Below are 15,850 nucleotides of genomic sequence, written 5' to 3'. Positions count from 1 at the left end.
TAGAAGTGGTGTTAAATGCCCTCCCCTAGCTGATAATTAGCATCTCACACAAAATGGCACCTCTATCCCAGCACACCCATTAAACGGAACCAACAGAATCTGTCCCCCCCCCACCAACAGAATCTGTCCCCCTACAAAACAGAATCCCTCCACCCGCAAAACAGAATCTGTCCCCCTCCCCCTACAAAAGAGAATCCGTGGTGCCGCAGACTGTGCAGAGGCGTCCGCACGGGGCGCGATCACATTGCCTGAAGACATTGATCGCGCCCATAGACCGCGCGGGCGACAGCAGGAGGGGGCACGCGTTTACGCAAGAAATCAGTTGAAACTTATTTCTGGGCGCGACGGGCAGGTCACGTGAGCGGTTCGCCTAATGAGGGCTAACGAGCTGTGTGACGCCCCTAGGCACGCCCCCCACGGCGTGTCTACCATGGACAGAAAACGCACCCGCTTCACGCGGGTGACGTCGCACCCCTCCGCGCAGGCGAAGGCTGTATGGCCTTAGACTAAGTGGATGCTCTGCTGCTTTGCCGCTCTGCTCCCTGCCGCCCTCTCCTCACCCAGCGGTGCTCAGACAGAATTGTAACATTGTTCCCGCGCTGTGCAGTTGCTTGTAGTAGGCTCCATCCATGAAGACGTCTCCTCCAATCCAGGCTCGGGGGCGGCGGGTAGCCGGAGGACTGTGACGCCCGGGAGCATCTGCCACGCCCCCAAATTCTGCCACCCTACGCCGGGGGCTAATGGCAAATCTGCCACTGTATGCACATGTATCTATGGATGAGTGCAAGCCCTATTATAACTTTTCTTGTCAAATCTGATTTTACAGACAGTGGGCCCTATAACAGTTTCCTTCTGTGGATTTTAGCAACCAAGTCCAACACTGCATGTGTATATCAATCGGATTTTATTCCAACGTAAATGTGTTGGTCCTAACGTGGATTTTTATCACAACACTCATCTTCACACAGCTCTAGGTTAGGGCTGAAATGTCAATACTGCAATAAAATCCCATTGGTGTACCAGTGAGTGCCTGTCGCCACATCTCGCTTCTGTTTGTTCTTGAACAGCACAAACTGGTTCATGACTTCACCATTTCTAAACTTGTATTATACCCAGCAGCATAGACACATAGGGGATAGAGGTATGTAAAGCAAAGCAGCCGGTCAAGCGGTTTTCAGCCAAAACCCCTCCCCCAAACGGCTGCTTTCAAGTTTATACACTTTCCCCCGTAGACATAAAAACAAAGAGATGTGATGTCATATTTAGGAAGCTCAGGATTTCTGCAAACATTTCCTATACAGTCTATTACTGTATGCACCACGTATCAGAAATGTCTTAAACCAGGGGGGAAACATACTGGACACCCAACAAGCTCCTATTGAACCCCCAAAATAACCACAACATATATATAAGCAGTGGTTGACAAATCACCAATAAATCTACTCGCCACACAAAAAAATCTACTCGCCACCTAGTACCAAACGTGTGCTGCTTGGGCCAATATTTACTCGCCCGGGGGTTAAATCCACTCGCCCGGGGCGAGCAAATGTATAGGTTTGTCGAACACTGTATATAAGCATATGAGTGTCACAGAGGAGTGCTACTGAGCTTGGCAATATATATTTAAAATCAGAGACAGAACATAAAACACAGACAGAGCTCAGTTTTTAGCACATCCAGTGAAACTCATACACGGTACAGTGCCTGAATATATATGTATAAATATCGAGTAAATGGTCTTTTAGTTTAATATTTTTGGCCAAAATTGTTGTAAGCCCCTGAGCCAACTGGGGGGCTCAACTCCAGTCCTCAAGGGCCACCAACAGGTCAGGTTTTAAAGATATCCCTGCTTCAGCACAGGTGGCTCAATCAGTGGCTCAGTCGTTGATTGAGCCACCTGTGCTGAAGCAGGGATATCTTTAAAACCTGACCTGTTGGTGGCCCTTACGGACTGGAGTTGGCCACCCACTGTCTTAAACCCTTGAATGCTTTGCAGGACACTCTGGCAACAACGAGGTGAATCCCATTTCTTACGTTTCAGACGTTAGGCTTGTAGGTTTAGGCCACTCCGAAACTAGCAGAGAGTTTTGCCACTTGATCAGATCAGAGAGAGATGGGGAAAGCATTACATCCCGTTATAATATGCGCAGTGCTTTATTTCTAGCTGCCTCCACGTTTATGATGACAGAAGAGCCACTATCAGAGTGTCTCCGAACTTCCTGAATCCCGACCACTTTATCAGTTGAGTAGCGTTAACGGGGTCAAAAATACAAAACGCATCATTTGCTGGTGTGAATGAACGAGGAATGTTGCATCTTTTTCTGTACAGCGGTAAGTTATGAGCTCCAAAGGGATTAATGATTAGACAGGTTTTTTTCTGGCAAATATTCACTTTTATTGACGGAGGAAAGAGTCCCATTAGAAATAGGCCCAATGAATCCATAAGGAAGAGGTGTCTCTGAGACACTCCACTGCAGAGATCCTGGGGCGAGATGGTAAGAGGAGGGGGCAAAGTGAAGGGTCCAGATCAAGGGGACAGGAACTGCTCACATAAACGGGGGTCCTTGCTGAGTCGATCCTCCATTGCCAGATATTTCTGGGGTGCCAGATCCTTGTGTCTAGACAGGAATAAAAAATATCTATATGAATATGTATATATACAGCCAATAAAGAAAATCACTTGTGAGCATATTCACACGTCTTAGACAGGTCTGCAACCCTGCCTTTCACCATTATCACCCAGCATACAGTGCTTCCACTGCAGCAAGGGATTCTGGGAAATGACATGCAAATGAGCACACTATGTGTCACCTTTTGCCTGAAATGCATTTTTACATGGAACCCTTATAAGCAAATGCTCGCTGTTCACACAGCTTATAAACACAGCATGGGATTAGATGCAACGCCAGTCAAACCACACACAGACAGCTGTTTCGACTGTTTGGGTCTCATCAGTGTGAGGTTGGTTGCACTGGCTTTGCAATTTATATTCACATTGATACAGTATATATCAATGTACATCAATGTTTCGGTCCTCTATCAAGGTCCGTCCCACACTAAAATGTTAATGCACTAGAGTGTCTTATTGAATAAAGACACTGACTCTGCAAACAATGACACTGCGTTTGAATCACCTTTGGTTTGGGAACCTGGTTCAATTCCTTGTGACCTTGGGCAAGTCACTTTATATCTCGCTGTGCGTCAGGCACCAAAAACATGGATTGCAAGCTCATCTGTAAAATTCCTATGTGCTGCGTACCGCGCACCATACTGTAATTAAGACGCGCTTTGAGTCCCATTGGGAGAAAAGTACTACAGGCATACCCCGCATTAACGTACGCAATGGGACCGGAGCATGTATGTAAAGCGAAAATGTACTTAAAGTGAAGCACTGCCTTTTCCCCACTTATCGATGCATGTACTGTACGGCAATCGTCACATACATGCATAACTGCTGTAAATAACGCATGTGTAACAGGCTCTATAGTCTCCCCGCTTGCGCACAGCTTCGGTGCAGGTAGGGAGCCGATATTGCTCTTCAGGACGTGCTGACAGGCGCATGCGTGAGCTTCCATTTGCCTATTGAGCGAGATGTACTTACTCGCGAGTGTACTTAAAGTGAGTGTCCTTAAACAGGGGTATGCCTGTATATGAAAAAACTTGATTATTATTACTAATAAATATTTTTTTCGCTTTTTCTAAAGTCCCTGAGAGTGCCAGCATTAATCAGTTATAAGGCTTATGAATCGTTTTCTTGTGTTCCTAAGCGAGTATCTATGTGTAAATTTGAGTACCTTACAACATGAACTTGTATATATAGACGCATATATATAAGTTACTTGCACACAGCATGGTGGTTGTGGCTGTCCGAATGCACCCTGGAATACTGAATTTAGAACATTAATGCAGATCTCGACGAAGTCTCTGGAAGTACCTTTTGAGCCGCTTTTCCAGTATCTGGATGCGGAACATGGCCTCTGAACAATACTCTAGATAAATCTCCTCATCGTCCTTACTCATGGACATCTGATTCTGCTGGTACCACTGCTGCTTCGTCTGAAGCTCCTGTGTTTCCTGTAGGAGAGATATACTGTGTGTAAGAAAGTGAGAGGGGTAGACAGAGAAACACAACGGCATTTTAGGAAGGCAGCGTGGTCCTGATTCACCACGCTGTGAACCCCCTCCCATGTACTGGAGAAGATTTTAGTCCCATTCATTGGAATAGAACTGATCTCTTCTGCAGCATGTGGAAGGAACTTCACAGCATAATAAAAAGGAGGCTGTGTTTCCTCTACCCAATATGCTGTGAAGCCGTCTTTCTATTGCTCAGGAAGTTTTACATCCCACAGAGTTTAAATCGTTATGAGCAAGGGGAAGGCAACTTGACAGTATTTTTTGGGGCCTCTGTATTAACGTACTGGAAAATTTGTTGACGCCCTGCATTATTTTTTCTTCCAAATTGTGTCATCTGTAACAAGTTTGTTGAGCCAGACTCTTACATCTAGGCTTGCCGGGCAGCTTCTCCACAAATACTGGACACAATGGTGAAAAGTCTGACGTGCTCGAGATGCACACACACACCTCTCCATGTTGTTTCCTCCTCTCCTTGGCCTCACTCCTAGGCTACTGACACCTCCTCCCAATTGGCGGCATTACCAAGCCCCCTAGCAACAGCCCTGCTCTCTCCCAGCTCGGGTAAAACCCGCGGCCCCCCCAAGCCGGTCAGTGTCCAGAGAGGTAATACCAGTTTACACATACATGCCCAGTATTAGCTCTCATTTTTACTGGACAGAGTGTCCAAATACAGGACAGTCCGGTTCAATACTGGACACTTGGCAACCTTACACATCTGGTGCAGATTTCTAAACAATAAAGTTGACCAACATAGATCAGGCAGATATTTTCATGCGGCTGAAAGGGGGAAAAGTGACGCACAGAGGCACACTTTCTTATATCTCATTACAATCTTTGTGTCATGTAATTCCACCTATTGACACTCCTCAAATCGTGAGCCAGCGCACATGGGGCAAGAAGGGGAGCAAAAACCTGAAAACATTAATGCTCAGGCACAACACAAGAATGATGCAATTTATGGCAATATTGTTACAATTCAAAGTGTACCTCTGTCTTAGAAGAGACTTGCAAAGTAGAGCTATACTCACAAGTTCATAATGAAGTTCTCCATTTAATGTGACAGCCAAGAACATTGGAAAGACAATGTTTCAGGTCCCATGTGGACCTTTCATCAGTGATTCCTAGGTGACTTGTGTACCTTCTCAAACCGAGCCTGGATGAGGTTGGCTTTCTCAATTAATCTCTCTTTCAGGTCACTCAGACAGTCCTTCTTCACTTGCTGCGCCTGGCAGCGGGTAAGTTTCTCAGGGTCTCCCAGCTGAACCAGGAACGGAGCAAGGTAATCCAGCTCCAACATGGCACGGCGCTGTCGCTCCTCTTGCATAGCACGCTCCTGGGAAAGGACAATAATGAGACTAGAAATATCCAACAAAACCTGATTAATACATGCAAAACATAGAGCATCACTTAAAAGATCCCATGCTAGAGCTTTATAGAGCATCACTTAAATCATCCAATGCTAGAGCCTTATAGAGCATCACTTCAACTGTCCCATGCTTCAGCTCCACTGAGCATCTCTCCAAGGGAAGGACCAAAATGAGCCTAGAACCATCACACAGGCCCAATTACTACATGCTAAACACAGCCTCACTTTCCTTCCAGTTCTAGACATCATATCATCTCCTCAGCTGTGGCCCAGCATCACTTAGTCATTTTCCTCTTGAGCCCAATAGAGCATCACTTGACACTTCCCATGTTGGAGACCTGCATCACATGCGTCTTTTCCATACATTAAAAAAAAATGTATCTTGATGCAGCTACACAGAGCATCACTTCAACCATCCCATGCTAGAGCCCTACCAAACATCACTTCAACCATCCCATGCTAGAGCCCTACTAAACATCACTTCAACCATCCCATGCTAGAGCCCTACTAAACATCACTACAACCATCCCATGCTAGTGCCCTACTAAACATCACTTCAATCATCCCATGCTAGAGCCCTAAAAAGCATCAATGTAACCATCCTGTGCTAAAGCCTTACAGAGCATAATTGTAACTATTCCCTGTTAGGCCGGAATTCCCTTAGCTCCCATATGGGTAATCATTACTCGATCCCATGTTACCTGCCTTTGATTTGAATGCCAGTTAACAAGGGATTGAGATCCCAAACCGATTATTGTAGCTTAGTGAATCTCCCCCTTAGAGCTTTATGGACAATAATTTGACCTAGAGATGACTAAACATTGCTTTAACCAGAACCTCAACTACGTCAACTGAAGAACCACCCAACTTAACCCTTTCCTACAAAAAGAAACTGCTGAGCAATGCTTAATCTCTTTCATAACAGGTATGGCAAATCCCGGCTTCCCCCCATGCCTGCTCCCAGCAGAGCATCCCGTCTCATCCCAGTGCGGAGGGGGTGTGGATTCTCACCTGTGTCTCTCTTTGTTTCATGCTTTTCTCATTTCTTTCTGTGTCGTAGATGGATATGGTAAGCTGAGGATCTGCCTCTTCCCGGGCCCGAACAGACAGGATCTTCAGAACCTGCCAGCAAGGGATGGACTGTGTTAGACCCCCCCTTGCAAGATACAGTCCCTCCGTGCAGTAAACATAACCACAGTTTCTTTTAGACATGCACCAATATGCAAATTTAACCCCCCCCCCCTAACGCCTTCCATGTACTCCATCAGTCCCTCATGTCGTCGCAGACAGACGCAGATGGCGCCTGAAATGGCGCAAGGAAGATTAATACATAGACGCTGTCTATTGTAGGTTTGCGACAAAATATAGACTTAGCGTTGGAATTTGTCCTATGATATAAAGAGCCCAATGTATGTGATCTGTTCCTCCTTATACATGCTGCTCCTGTTACGTCTGACAATCAAAATATGTTTAATAATAATATTTTGTTATATAGCCCAAAAATGTACTCAGCACTGCATGTAGAATGTCACAGGTACAAGTCCCTTGCCCCGTAGAGCTTACAATCTATTTTATGGTGCCTAAAGCACCGGCAAATAAAGTGACTTGCACCAGATCCCAAGGAGAGCGGGCACTACTCTCTCTCCCTAATACCTCTGCCTCAGACTCTCTGACTCGGTCCTTTGCGTTCCGCTCCGCCTGCTGCAGCTTAATGAGCGTCTCGTACACATACAGCTGCTTGTTGAACTTCTCTGAAGGCTCCACCTGTAGGAAGGACAGAGAGACTGGACGTCAGACGTGTTGGGCGACTCTGATGGTTATGCATAAGACTGCAATAATGCTGATCGGGGCACTACTGCACTGAAACTCTCATCCACGTCAATGGGCGTTCCCATGCTGCAGTGCCCCGATTGTCACTATAACAATTTAACCATTTTCCTGCCAGATGAGACAGTGACACCCCTGGAAAGGGGTTCTGCCTTCTCCAGCAGATCTCATTTATTGCGCCTGGAGCGGTGAGGAAGATCTCCCCAGGAAACGCACGAAGCAGTGAATGTTGCAAAAGCACATTAAGGGATTGAAGATATAGAGCTCTATTTATCAAAAACTTCCGGCTGCAAAATTGGGGAGAAAAGTAGAATTATAGGTATCACCCTGTAGAAAGCAATGGATTTTTTTCCCCCTTTGATAAATCTGGCACACGTTTTCGGCACTGGTCTTGCTCCAGTTTTGCAACTGGGAGACTTTATTAAATACGCATTCTATTCAGTAAAACCAACTTACATTCACTGAAAGAGAAAGACGGGGCTCACAATCGTATGGGATTATATCGTATACATCAGGGGTGGCCAGCTCCTCAACAGTTACCAACTGGTCAGGGTTTCAAGATATCCCTGCTTCAGCACAGGTGGCTCAATCAGTGGCTCAGTCTTCGACTGATTGGGCCACCTGTGCTGAAGCAGGGATATCCTGAAAATCTGACCTGTTGGTAGCTCTTGAGGAGCTGGAGTTGGCTACTCCTGGACTAGAACAAGCCTTTTGCTGCCAGACAGGACTGCAAAGCATTGAGACTGCACCTTTAGCTGGTGGCCATTCTGATTGCCATTTCCTAGTATCAGGAAGGCGGGGTACTGTATATACCGAATACTGTATAGAAATGGTCCAATGGTTTTTATTGTCGGTTTTCTCCTGGAACAAAATTAATGTAACTACAATGCGAGTATCTAATCACATTACAATTTAGCAGAACTACATGTGGATGAACGCGTCTTTTTCAACCAGTCACTGCCACATTTCCCCATCAATCCTCCCTCATAAATCTTCATGTATGGTAAGGTGACGTTTCAAAGGTCAGCTGCTCAAGCCCTCTTCTCATGCTTTCTTCTTGTCCTAGGGCTTGAAGATGCCTCCCCCTGCTCGCTCGTACCCCTCTCCTCTTTCGCTTCCTTTATTCTCCCCTTCTAACTCCACCTGGTAAGCTTTCAAGGTCTTTCTTTTTCTTTACCATCTCTTTTTTCCCACATGATATTAAGTGCAGGATTTAAGAGGGGCAGCAAGACGTGCCCCTGTGTGTGTCTGCCTCACCCAGCCTCTCTTTCTCCTGAAATTAAATGGAGCATTCCAAACGCAGATGTCAATGTCCGTACTCTTTCCTCTGACTGCCAGATATCCTCCTATTTCCTCTTCCCTTCTCCATTCAAAGGGTAAGAAACATATCTACTCTCATCCTCATCGTCGTCCATATATGTCCCTCCTCTCGTCTCCGCACCCTCCGTGGATTCACCTGAGAAGAGACATGTCCCCCTCTCTCCTTCTCTGTCTCTCTTTCCATACATAAGAGAAGAGACATGTTCCTCCATGATCCCAAATTGGACAAATTCACAGAATATAATTATACGCTGCACACAACATCATTTTTAGGGTGTGGCCCTGTATGGAGAAGGGCATGGAAGAGCAGCCAATGGCAGACCCATTATACTGAATTGTAGGCTAAGAAGACTTACCACTTCCAACTGACGTGGAGCCATAAAAACGAAATAATTCAATAGAATATCTGATAACAAATTAAGAGAAGTACTTACGTTTTGGGAGATCAAAGCGAGAGGGAGCAGACACTCCAAACTGGTCAAAAGTTATTTTATGCCCGAATGAAAGAGAGAAGCATGGGAAGTTTAACTTTGAGACTAAGTAAATATCCAGTCAGTGTAAGACCTGCTCACATTATTTTTTCTTGGCGAGATGAGCAGGCTCTCATTTTCTCATTTCAAAGAACTCGTCTTTTAAATTAGAAAATATACAAGTTTAACGATATTGGACTGTATACATTTATGCAGCTTGTTAAATAGAACTAGTAAATGGTTAACCCCAATGGGTTTAATGCAGAGTATATGAAAATGAGGGAAGGTATTTGAGTGCTCTCCTCTCCTTCTCACCATTCACCTGGTAAGAGATGCAGGTTTCCGGGGTCAGGACCACGTGTGTGCCCTTCTCTCCCAGATTGCTGGGCTTCAGGTACTCCCAGTATGAGGTGGTGATGTGGTCATCTTCCCGGTGACAGCGCAACTGGATGCGATCCTCAGGTATCAGGAAGATGCGCTCTGCCACATCCTCATTAGCTGGTTTCTCCCTGTTCCTATGAAAACGCTCTGTGATCTTCTGCAGAGAATGAAAGGAACCCGCTGTGAGTTCACCATAACACCAGCCGATTGGGCACATTGCAAGCAATCACTACCGTAGGTTTTTATCTTGCAACCAGAGACAGTAAAGATCCTTCTCTCTTAGTACGTACCAGTAAAAACCATTTAAACTCACTGCGTATTACTACAGGCCTCTGTGTCCAAGTCAATACCACTATGAATACTTCTTTCCCCGTCCGCGCTCGTATCTGTTCCCAGTCTGGTGTAGGCCACTCTCCCCTGGCTAATACTAAGATGGAGCTCTTTCCTAATCAACATGAGTAAGGGGCCCTCTATCCCAGTCAGTACCAGTATGGGCCCCGATCTCGCAGCTAAAGCCAATATAAATGCCTCTCACCCAACCAGTTCCGATATTGGTCTCTCTTTCCAAGCAATCAATAACTTGGTATGTAAGGTACAGCTCTCACAGAAGGTCCATGTATATTGCTCGCAAAGTACATATTATAGAGTTATATAGATGTGATATAATAATCAGGAATCCCAATGTTCCTACAGAAAAAAGGTGTTCACTACACCTCATATGTACCACTGACATAAAATAATATATAATGAAAATAATTAAGTTTTATTAACCATCAACAACGGCAGATAGCGAAATTATTTACAGTGATAATTAAAATCCCCAATGAGGGGCAAAACAATACTACTGCCCAAATGTAAGCGAGTATCTAAATGTATAGGTCTAGCAGTATCGATTGGTATCCAGATAAAGTATAACAGACTCCCACTAGGTGTGATAGTAAATATATTACTCTTACACATGCAGCAGCTTGAAGTAGATTGTATATGTTTAACAAGTCTCTTTTAGGTAGTTATGTCCTCTATCTAGGTCCACTAGTAAGTAGTAGTGGAATTAACACAACAGTTGTTGGCAAGGTAGCTATAATGCAAATACTACCTATATAAGCATATAGATGATCCCCATTGGTATATCCGTATACATATATTGTGGGGCTAGGTATGGCAGGTATGGTATTGCAAAGGCTCAAATATGCAGTCTTGACCTCAGGTGGAAAATCCAGAAATATATATATATATATATATATATATATATATATATATATATATATATATATATATATATAAAGGATCACCTTAATATATTAGGATAGGCATGTAAGGTAATGTCTATAAGTAAACATTAAAGTATAGCTTTAGAGCTGGTGTATAATGTGGCATCGCCATCCAATTAGTAAAGAGACATGTCAGGGATATATCTCCTTATTCAAAATCCATATCTATGGAGTAAAAAACATGTGTGGATGCTGCTACATAAGTAGCCAGTCAGAGGCTAGAGAAATAGCTACAAATACATATACAAACTATCAGTTGGAGTCTGTAATGATTACCATGGTATGTAAGTATGTATTGCCATACAACCTGGAGTTGGTGGAGTGAGCGGATGGGCACATTCAATAGTTTACTATCTCTTTCCAAGCCAATACCAGTATGGATAGCCTCCCTCCATGAGTACCAGAATGGGTCCCTCTCTTTGCAGCTTCACTCATCTCTCTCTCCAAGTAAGTACCACTATGAATCCCTCTTTCCTGGTGAGTACCAGTATGGTTTCCTTCTCTGTTAGCCATTACAAGTATCTATCGCTTCCAGTCACTACCATCATTGATTCTTCTTTCCTGGTCAGTACAAACACAGGCTCCCCCCAATCAACACCAGTATATCTTAAACTCCCCCAGCAACTTCTAATATGGGTTACTCTGTCACAATCAGTACCAGTATTGATCTTGGAGTAGCCTCAGAGGGGCCCCCAGCTATTGCCACTTTCTTAGACTTCTTCCCAAACTGGGTGTGCCTGTGATATAGGAAGTCTGAACGGCCGTGGAATGTCTCTGTCATCTCTTTAGGTTTCTCGTCTCGTTTCTGCAAGCCGTCCAGACGAGCTTCACTGTAAAACATCATGCTGCTTTCTGTCCCAGGGGCTGGGATCCGATATAAGTGAACTGGGAGACAGAAAAAGACTCAGAGAGGATAAAAGGAATACAAATATGTTGTGACGTTGGTTTCCAGTGCGTGTAGAAGAGTTCAGCTCTTCAGGGTATAAAGAAGGGACAAAGGAACGCGAGAGATGGACGAGTTACAGTACAAACAGAGGGACTGGAGACTGAAAAAGCAGAGATATGGAAATGAGAGTGATGGGACACAGAGTGCCCCGTTCAAAATGTTCTCAAGGCATCTTCCCCCTACCTATTCATTCAAATAGGTCTGAAATCTTCTCAAGCAAGAGGAAGACCGATTCATAGCATACAGAATTAGGGACAGAGAGAGAATAACGAGGGACTGGGAGAGAGAATAATGAGGGGCTGGGAGAGAGAATAATGAGGGATTGAGACAGAGAATGAGGTGAGAAACAGGTAATCAGATAGGGAACATGAACTAAACAAGAAAAAGTAACCTAATGTCGGCACTCGTCCATCTCCTGGATGATTAGTGAATTATTTAAAATATTATGCCCACACTAGGTAACTTTTTCTTGCTTAGTTCATGTTCATATACCTACCTAGGGAGGACCGCCATCCCATTATTTACTAGATGCGGGGTAACCTTTTTAGTATTCAATCAGACAGGGAAGCCAGAGACATGATAAAGACAGAAAAGAAGCATTCTTATTGGTTGATCCCACAGTCCTAGTCTATATTGGATTGAGGCTAAATCTGATGGCGGTTACCTTTCAATGCATCACTACGCCCGGGAGAGAAGTACTCGGTTGTGACTCCAACTTGTTTCTTCTGCTGCCTCATGTTCAGCTTGTCAAGTCGGTTTTGGAACCAGTCTTGGATGTCAACCTCCTGAGAGCCTATACGGAAGGACAGAACTAAGACGCCTGATCTTTATCTCCCCTCCTTGCCCTCTCCCTGCAGGCTGCTACTTACACTCTGTGTCCTGGTATGTGGCAAGACGGGATACTAATCCGTTCTTCTGCAAGTAGGGGGCCCATTTGTCCAGCTTTGCCTTCTTGTACTGCAGGACTTTCGTTCCCTTTGGGCAGCGGGTCTCAAACTCTGAGTGGAAACATTAAGACGTATCGTAGAGGAGAAGCGGACGGGGAATATAGGATTTTGGGAAAATAGTGTCAGTGGTATGTGTTTGGGATATGTCAACATACTATGGACATATTAAAATGAAAGCAGCAAGCTCTATACATGTGTGTTCCTTATTCTTCTACCTCACCACAAGCACAGGGTCCCCATGTGCAGAGCGTTCCCAGTCTTTGCACCACCGTAGGTGATATTTCAGAGAAGTGATTATGTCAATCCCACAGTCCGCTGAATAAGGGGACTTCCTATGGAATCAGCTTTCCTTTTATTCACTGGCTTATTGGCAGTGATATAGCGGGGAGACAGTTGTACGCAAGGACCTGGGGATCTCGTGCTGGTAAGACTGGGGTCATTTTGCTCCGGTGACCCTCAAATTTAAATAAAGTTTAAAAAGGTCAAATAAAAACTTCTTCAATTGGGTAGAAAAGTTGCTTTAATGTTCAAATAAATTAAGCCAAGTGGGGTTCCAGGAGGAGTAGGGGAGACGTAGTGTGGGAGGTGTGCAGGTAGGATCTATACAGGATGAATATGCTGATGGTTCAATAGTACTGAGTCTTTGTTGGGGCATCAAGGCGTATGGGAACAGGCTGATTAAACTGCTGAGAATCAAAACCATATTGTGAAAAAGATATTGTGAAATGCAAAAGCTGTTTAAAAAAATGACTTATGTTGGTATGAGTCAGTCTGAAGAGCTATAATCACTGTAATCACACAAGAGCTATAATTATTAAATCATACATCTAGAAAAGTCCGGGCACAGAAAACAAGATATAGCATTGCATATTTATTCAAAACGCAAATGTATTGTAGCATTAATGCAGCACTTTGCACAGATATGTGACGTTGCATTTGTGCAAATTAAAAGCATATTTAATGCACCGGTGCAGCAGCCTTTCTTGTTCTTTCAGGTGTCATATGTTGCAACATCAGGGGGAAGAGTGTCACGAGCAACCTCTGTACTGTATATGTGCATATATCAGTATAATTATTATCGTTTATTTATAAAGCGCCAACAAATTCCGCAGCGCGGTACAATGGGTTGTGCAGAGTTATGTATATTACATAAACAGAATGACATACCAAATAAGGACAAACAAGCGCAAACAGATACAGAAGTAGTGAGTGCCCTGCTTCGGAGAGCTTACGCTCTAGAGGGAATAAGGGGCAATGTTGAAACAAATGGTTTCATTGTGGCTCATTGTGGGACGGAGTTTGTTTGAGGGTGGAATCTGGTCGGGCTGCACAGCTGGTCCTGTTACGGATTGGGGTTGCGCAGGGCCGGCGCGGGGGTTTCATGCGCCCTAGGCGAAACTTAAAATTTGCGCCTCAAAAATAAAATAAACAGTGGCGTAGCTATCGGGGCTGCAGGGGGTGCGACCGCACCCCAGCGCGACGCAAAATAATAGGGCGCCAAAATACCGGACAAAAAAAGGAAAAATAATAATAATTTAAAAAAAAGATAAATAAATAAAAAATAATAAGAGGAATTAAAAAATATATATTATTATTATTAATGCGCCCCTAGGACCTTTGCACCCTAGGCGACCGCCTAGGTTCGCCTAATGGACAGGCCAGTTATGGATATTAGGGGGTGTAAGGATGCCTTATAATGGTGGAGTTTCAGGGCGATTTTAAATGCCTGAAAGCTGGGGGTCTGATGATGCGTGCTAGGGAATTCCAGAGAGAGGGGTCAGCACGGGAAAAGTCTTGTAGGTGGGAGTGGGAAGAGGCAAGAAGGCAGGCGGAGGAGAGGCAGAGGTCATGGCAGAACGTAGGGGACATTTAGGGCAGTATGTGGAGACGAGGGCTTAGATGTAATGGGGTGCAGTGTCGTTGGGCACTTTGTAAGGTATTTACAATTCAGAACCTAAGAATGTATATGGCAGGCAGTAGGAAATTAGCGGAAATATAAGGTAAGCTCTCTGAAGCACAGACCTCTCTACCTATTGTATCAGTAAAGGATAAAAGGGACGAGCAGGACAGGGTGAATAAGGTGAGCAGGACAGGGTGAATAAGGTGAGCAGGACAGGGTGAATAAGGTGAGCAGGACAGGGTGAATAAGGTGAGCAGGACAGGGTGAATAAGGTGCAGCGGAAGGTGTAAAACAATCATAAGGCAGAAGGGAGTTTTGTGGAGAAGCAGTGTGAAGGAGCAGCGGGTATTGTGTTAGGGGAGAACTTGAGAAGGGTGAATGGAGAGAAGCGGTGGAAATGAACAGAGTGCACGAGGAATAAGGATGAATACAGACCTTTCGGCGTGATCACAATGGGCAGAACCCAAGACGGTGGCATCTGTAAAATCGTGTTACTGTCGTGGTCCTGTGAGCAGAGTAATATACAGAAAACATAGGATGAATTAAGAGCTTCTCTATGCTAAGAAACACAGATAGAGACAGGAATATGCACTAACATCCCTTCTGCAGTCCTGTACAGGGGAGGGCATGAATACGTTATGAAGACTTTGGAAATGAGATTCACTGGGCCCAAATGTTTCATAGCTTTGGGATGTAGTCAATAGAGGTTAATTCCCAGATATCACCACCGAGCAAGGGAAGCTTTAGGCACATTTTCAATAGGTGCATGTATCCCTGTAAGGCTGTGATTATACCCCAAAACGCGCGCGGCGTTGCGTGTGGTGGGGCTGCGCGGCGCCAAAAGAAGTTGCATAAATCCGATTAAACTGCTCATACTGATTGCGACGGTCGCGGTGCACCGAACTGCAGAGCGGACGACTGGGGAAGAGGCTGAGAAATTAGTTTTTTTTTCTTGCGACAGCTGTGTCACGTGAGCGGTTCAGCCAATGAGTGTGAACCGCGCACGGCCACGCCTCCAAGCCTCCCCTGCTCTCTCTCCCCGGTATAAATCAAGATGCTGCTCGGCGGCAGCGCTTGGTGACGTCACAGAATAGCGCTGCCGCTCGGCAGCACTTGGGATAATCAAGGCCTAAGTGTGGCCACACTCCATACACAGGCAAAAACAGGATAAGGGAACAGCACACTAAAAACAGAGACTCAGGTAAGAAAGTACTTAAAGCATACTCGCAGTGCACAGTCACCTTTCATTTCAAAAGAGGAGATAGACATCAGGTCCACATGGCCGTCC

General features: G+C 44.9%; 1 protein-coding gene across 4 annotated transcripts in view; it reads right to left on the bottom strand.

The window, feature by feature from the left end:
• Positions 1-2,370: 2,370 nt before the first annotated feature.
• Positions 2,371-15,850, bottom strand: part of DRC7 (dynein regulatory complex subunit 7) — a 56,502-nt gene continuing 43,022 nt past the window's right edge. For all 4 annotated transcript variants that reach the window (XM_075576523.1, XM_075576522.1, XM_075576525.1 and 1 more), the window contains 10 exons: positions 14,998-15,067; positions 12,585-12,713; positions 12,380-12,508; positions 11,428-11,654; positions 9,440-9,655; positions 7,154-7,264; positions 6,512-6,622; positions 5,273-5,467; positions 3,935-4,074; positions 2,371-2,618 (listed from right to left, as the gene is read on the bottom strand). In XM_075576523.1, the coding sequence (XP_075432638.1) occupies positions 2,528-2,618; positions 3,935-4,074; positions 5,273-5,467; positions 6,512-6,622; positions 7,154-7,264; positions 9,440-9,655; positions 11,428-11,654; positions 12,380-12,508; positions 12,585-12,713; positions 14,998-15,067 (1,419 nt within the window). In that variant the 3' untranslated portion in view covers positions 2,371-2,527. The remainder of the gene's footprint in view (positions 2,619-3,934; positions 4,075-5,272; positions 5,468-6,511; positions 6,623-7,153; positions 7,265-9,439; positions 9,656-11,427; positions 11,655-12,379; positions 12,509-12,584; positions 12,714-14,997; positions 15,068-15,850) is intronic.

This window comes from Ascaphus truei, chromosome 19 (genome assembly GCF_040206685.1).
Source record: "Ascaphus truei isolate aAscTru1 chromosome 19, aAscTru1.hap1, whole genome shotgun sequence".
NCBI lineage: Eukaryota > Metazoa > Chordata > Amphibia > Anura > Ascaphidae > Ascaphus > Ascaphus truei.
The sequence above is the reverse complement of the archived record's forward strand: the minus strand, read 5'-3'. Positions and strand labels throughout refer to the sequence as shown.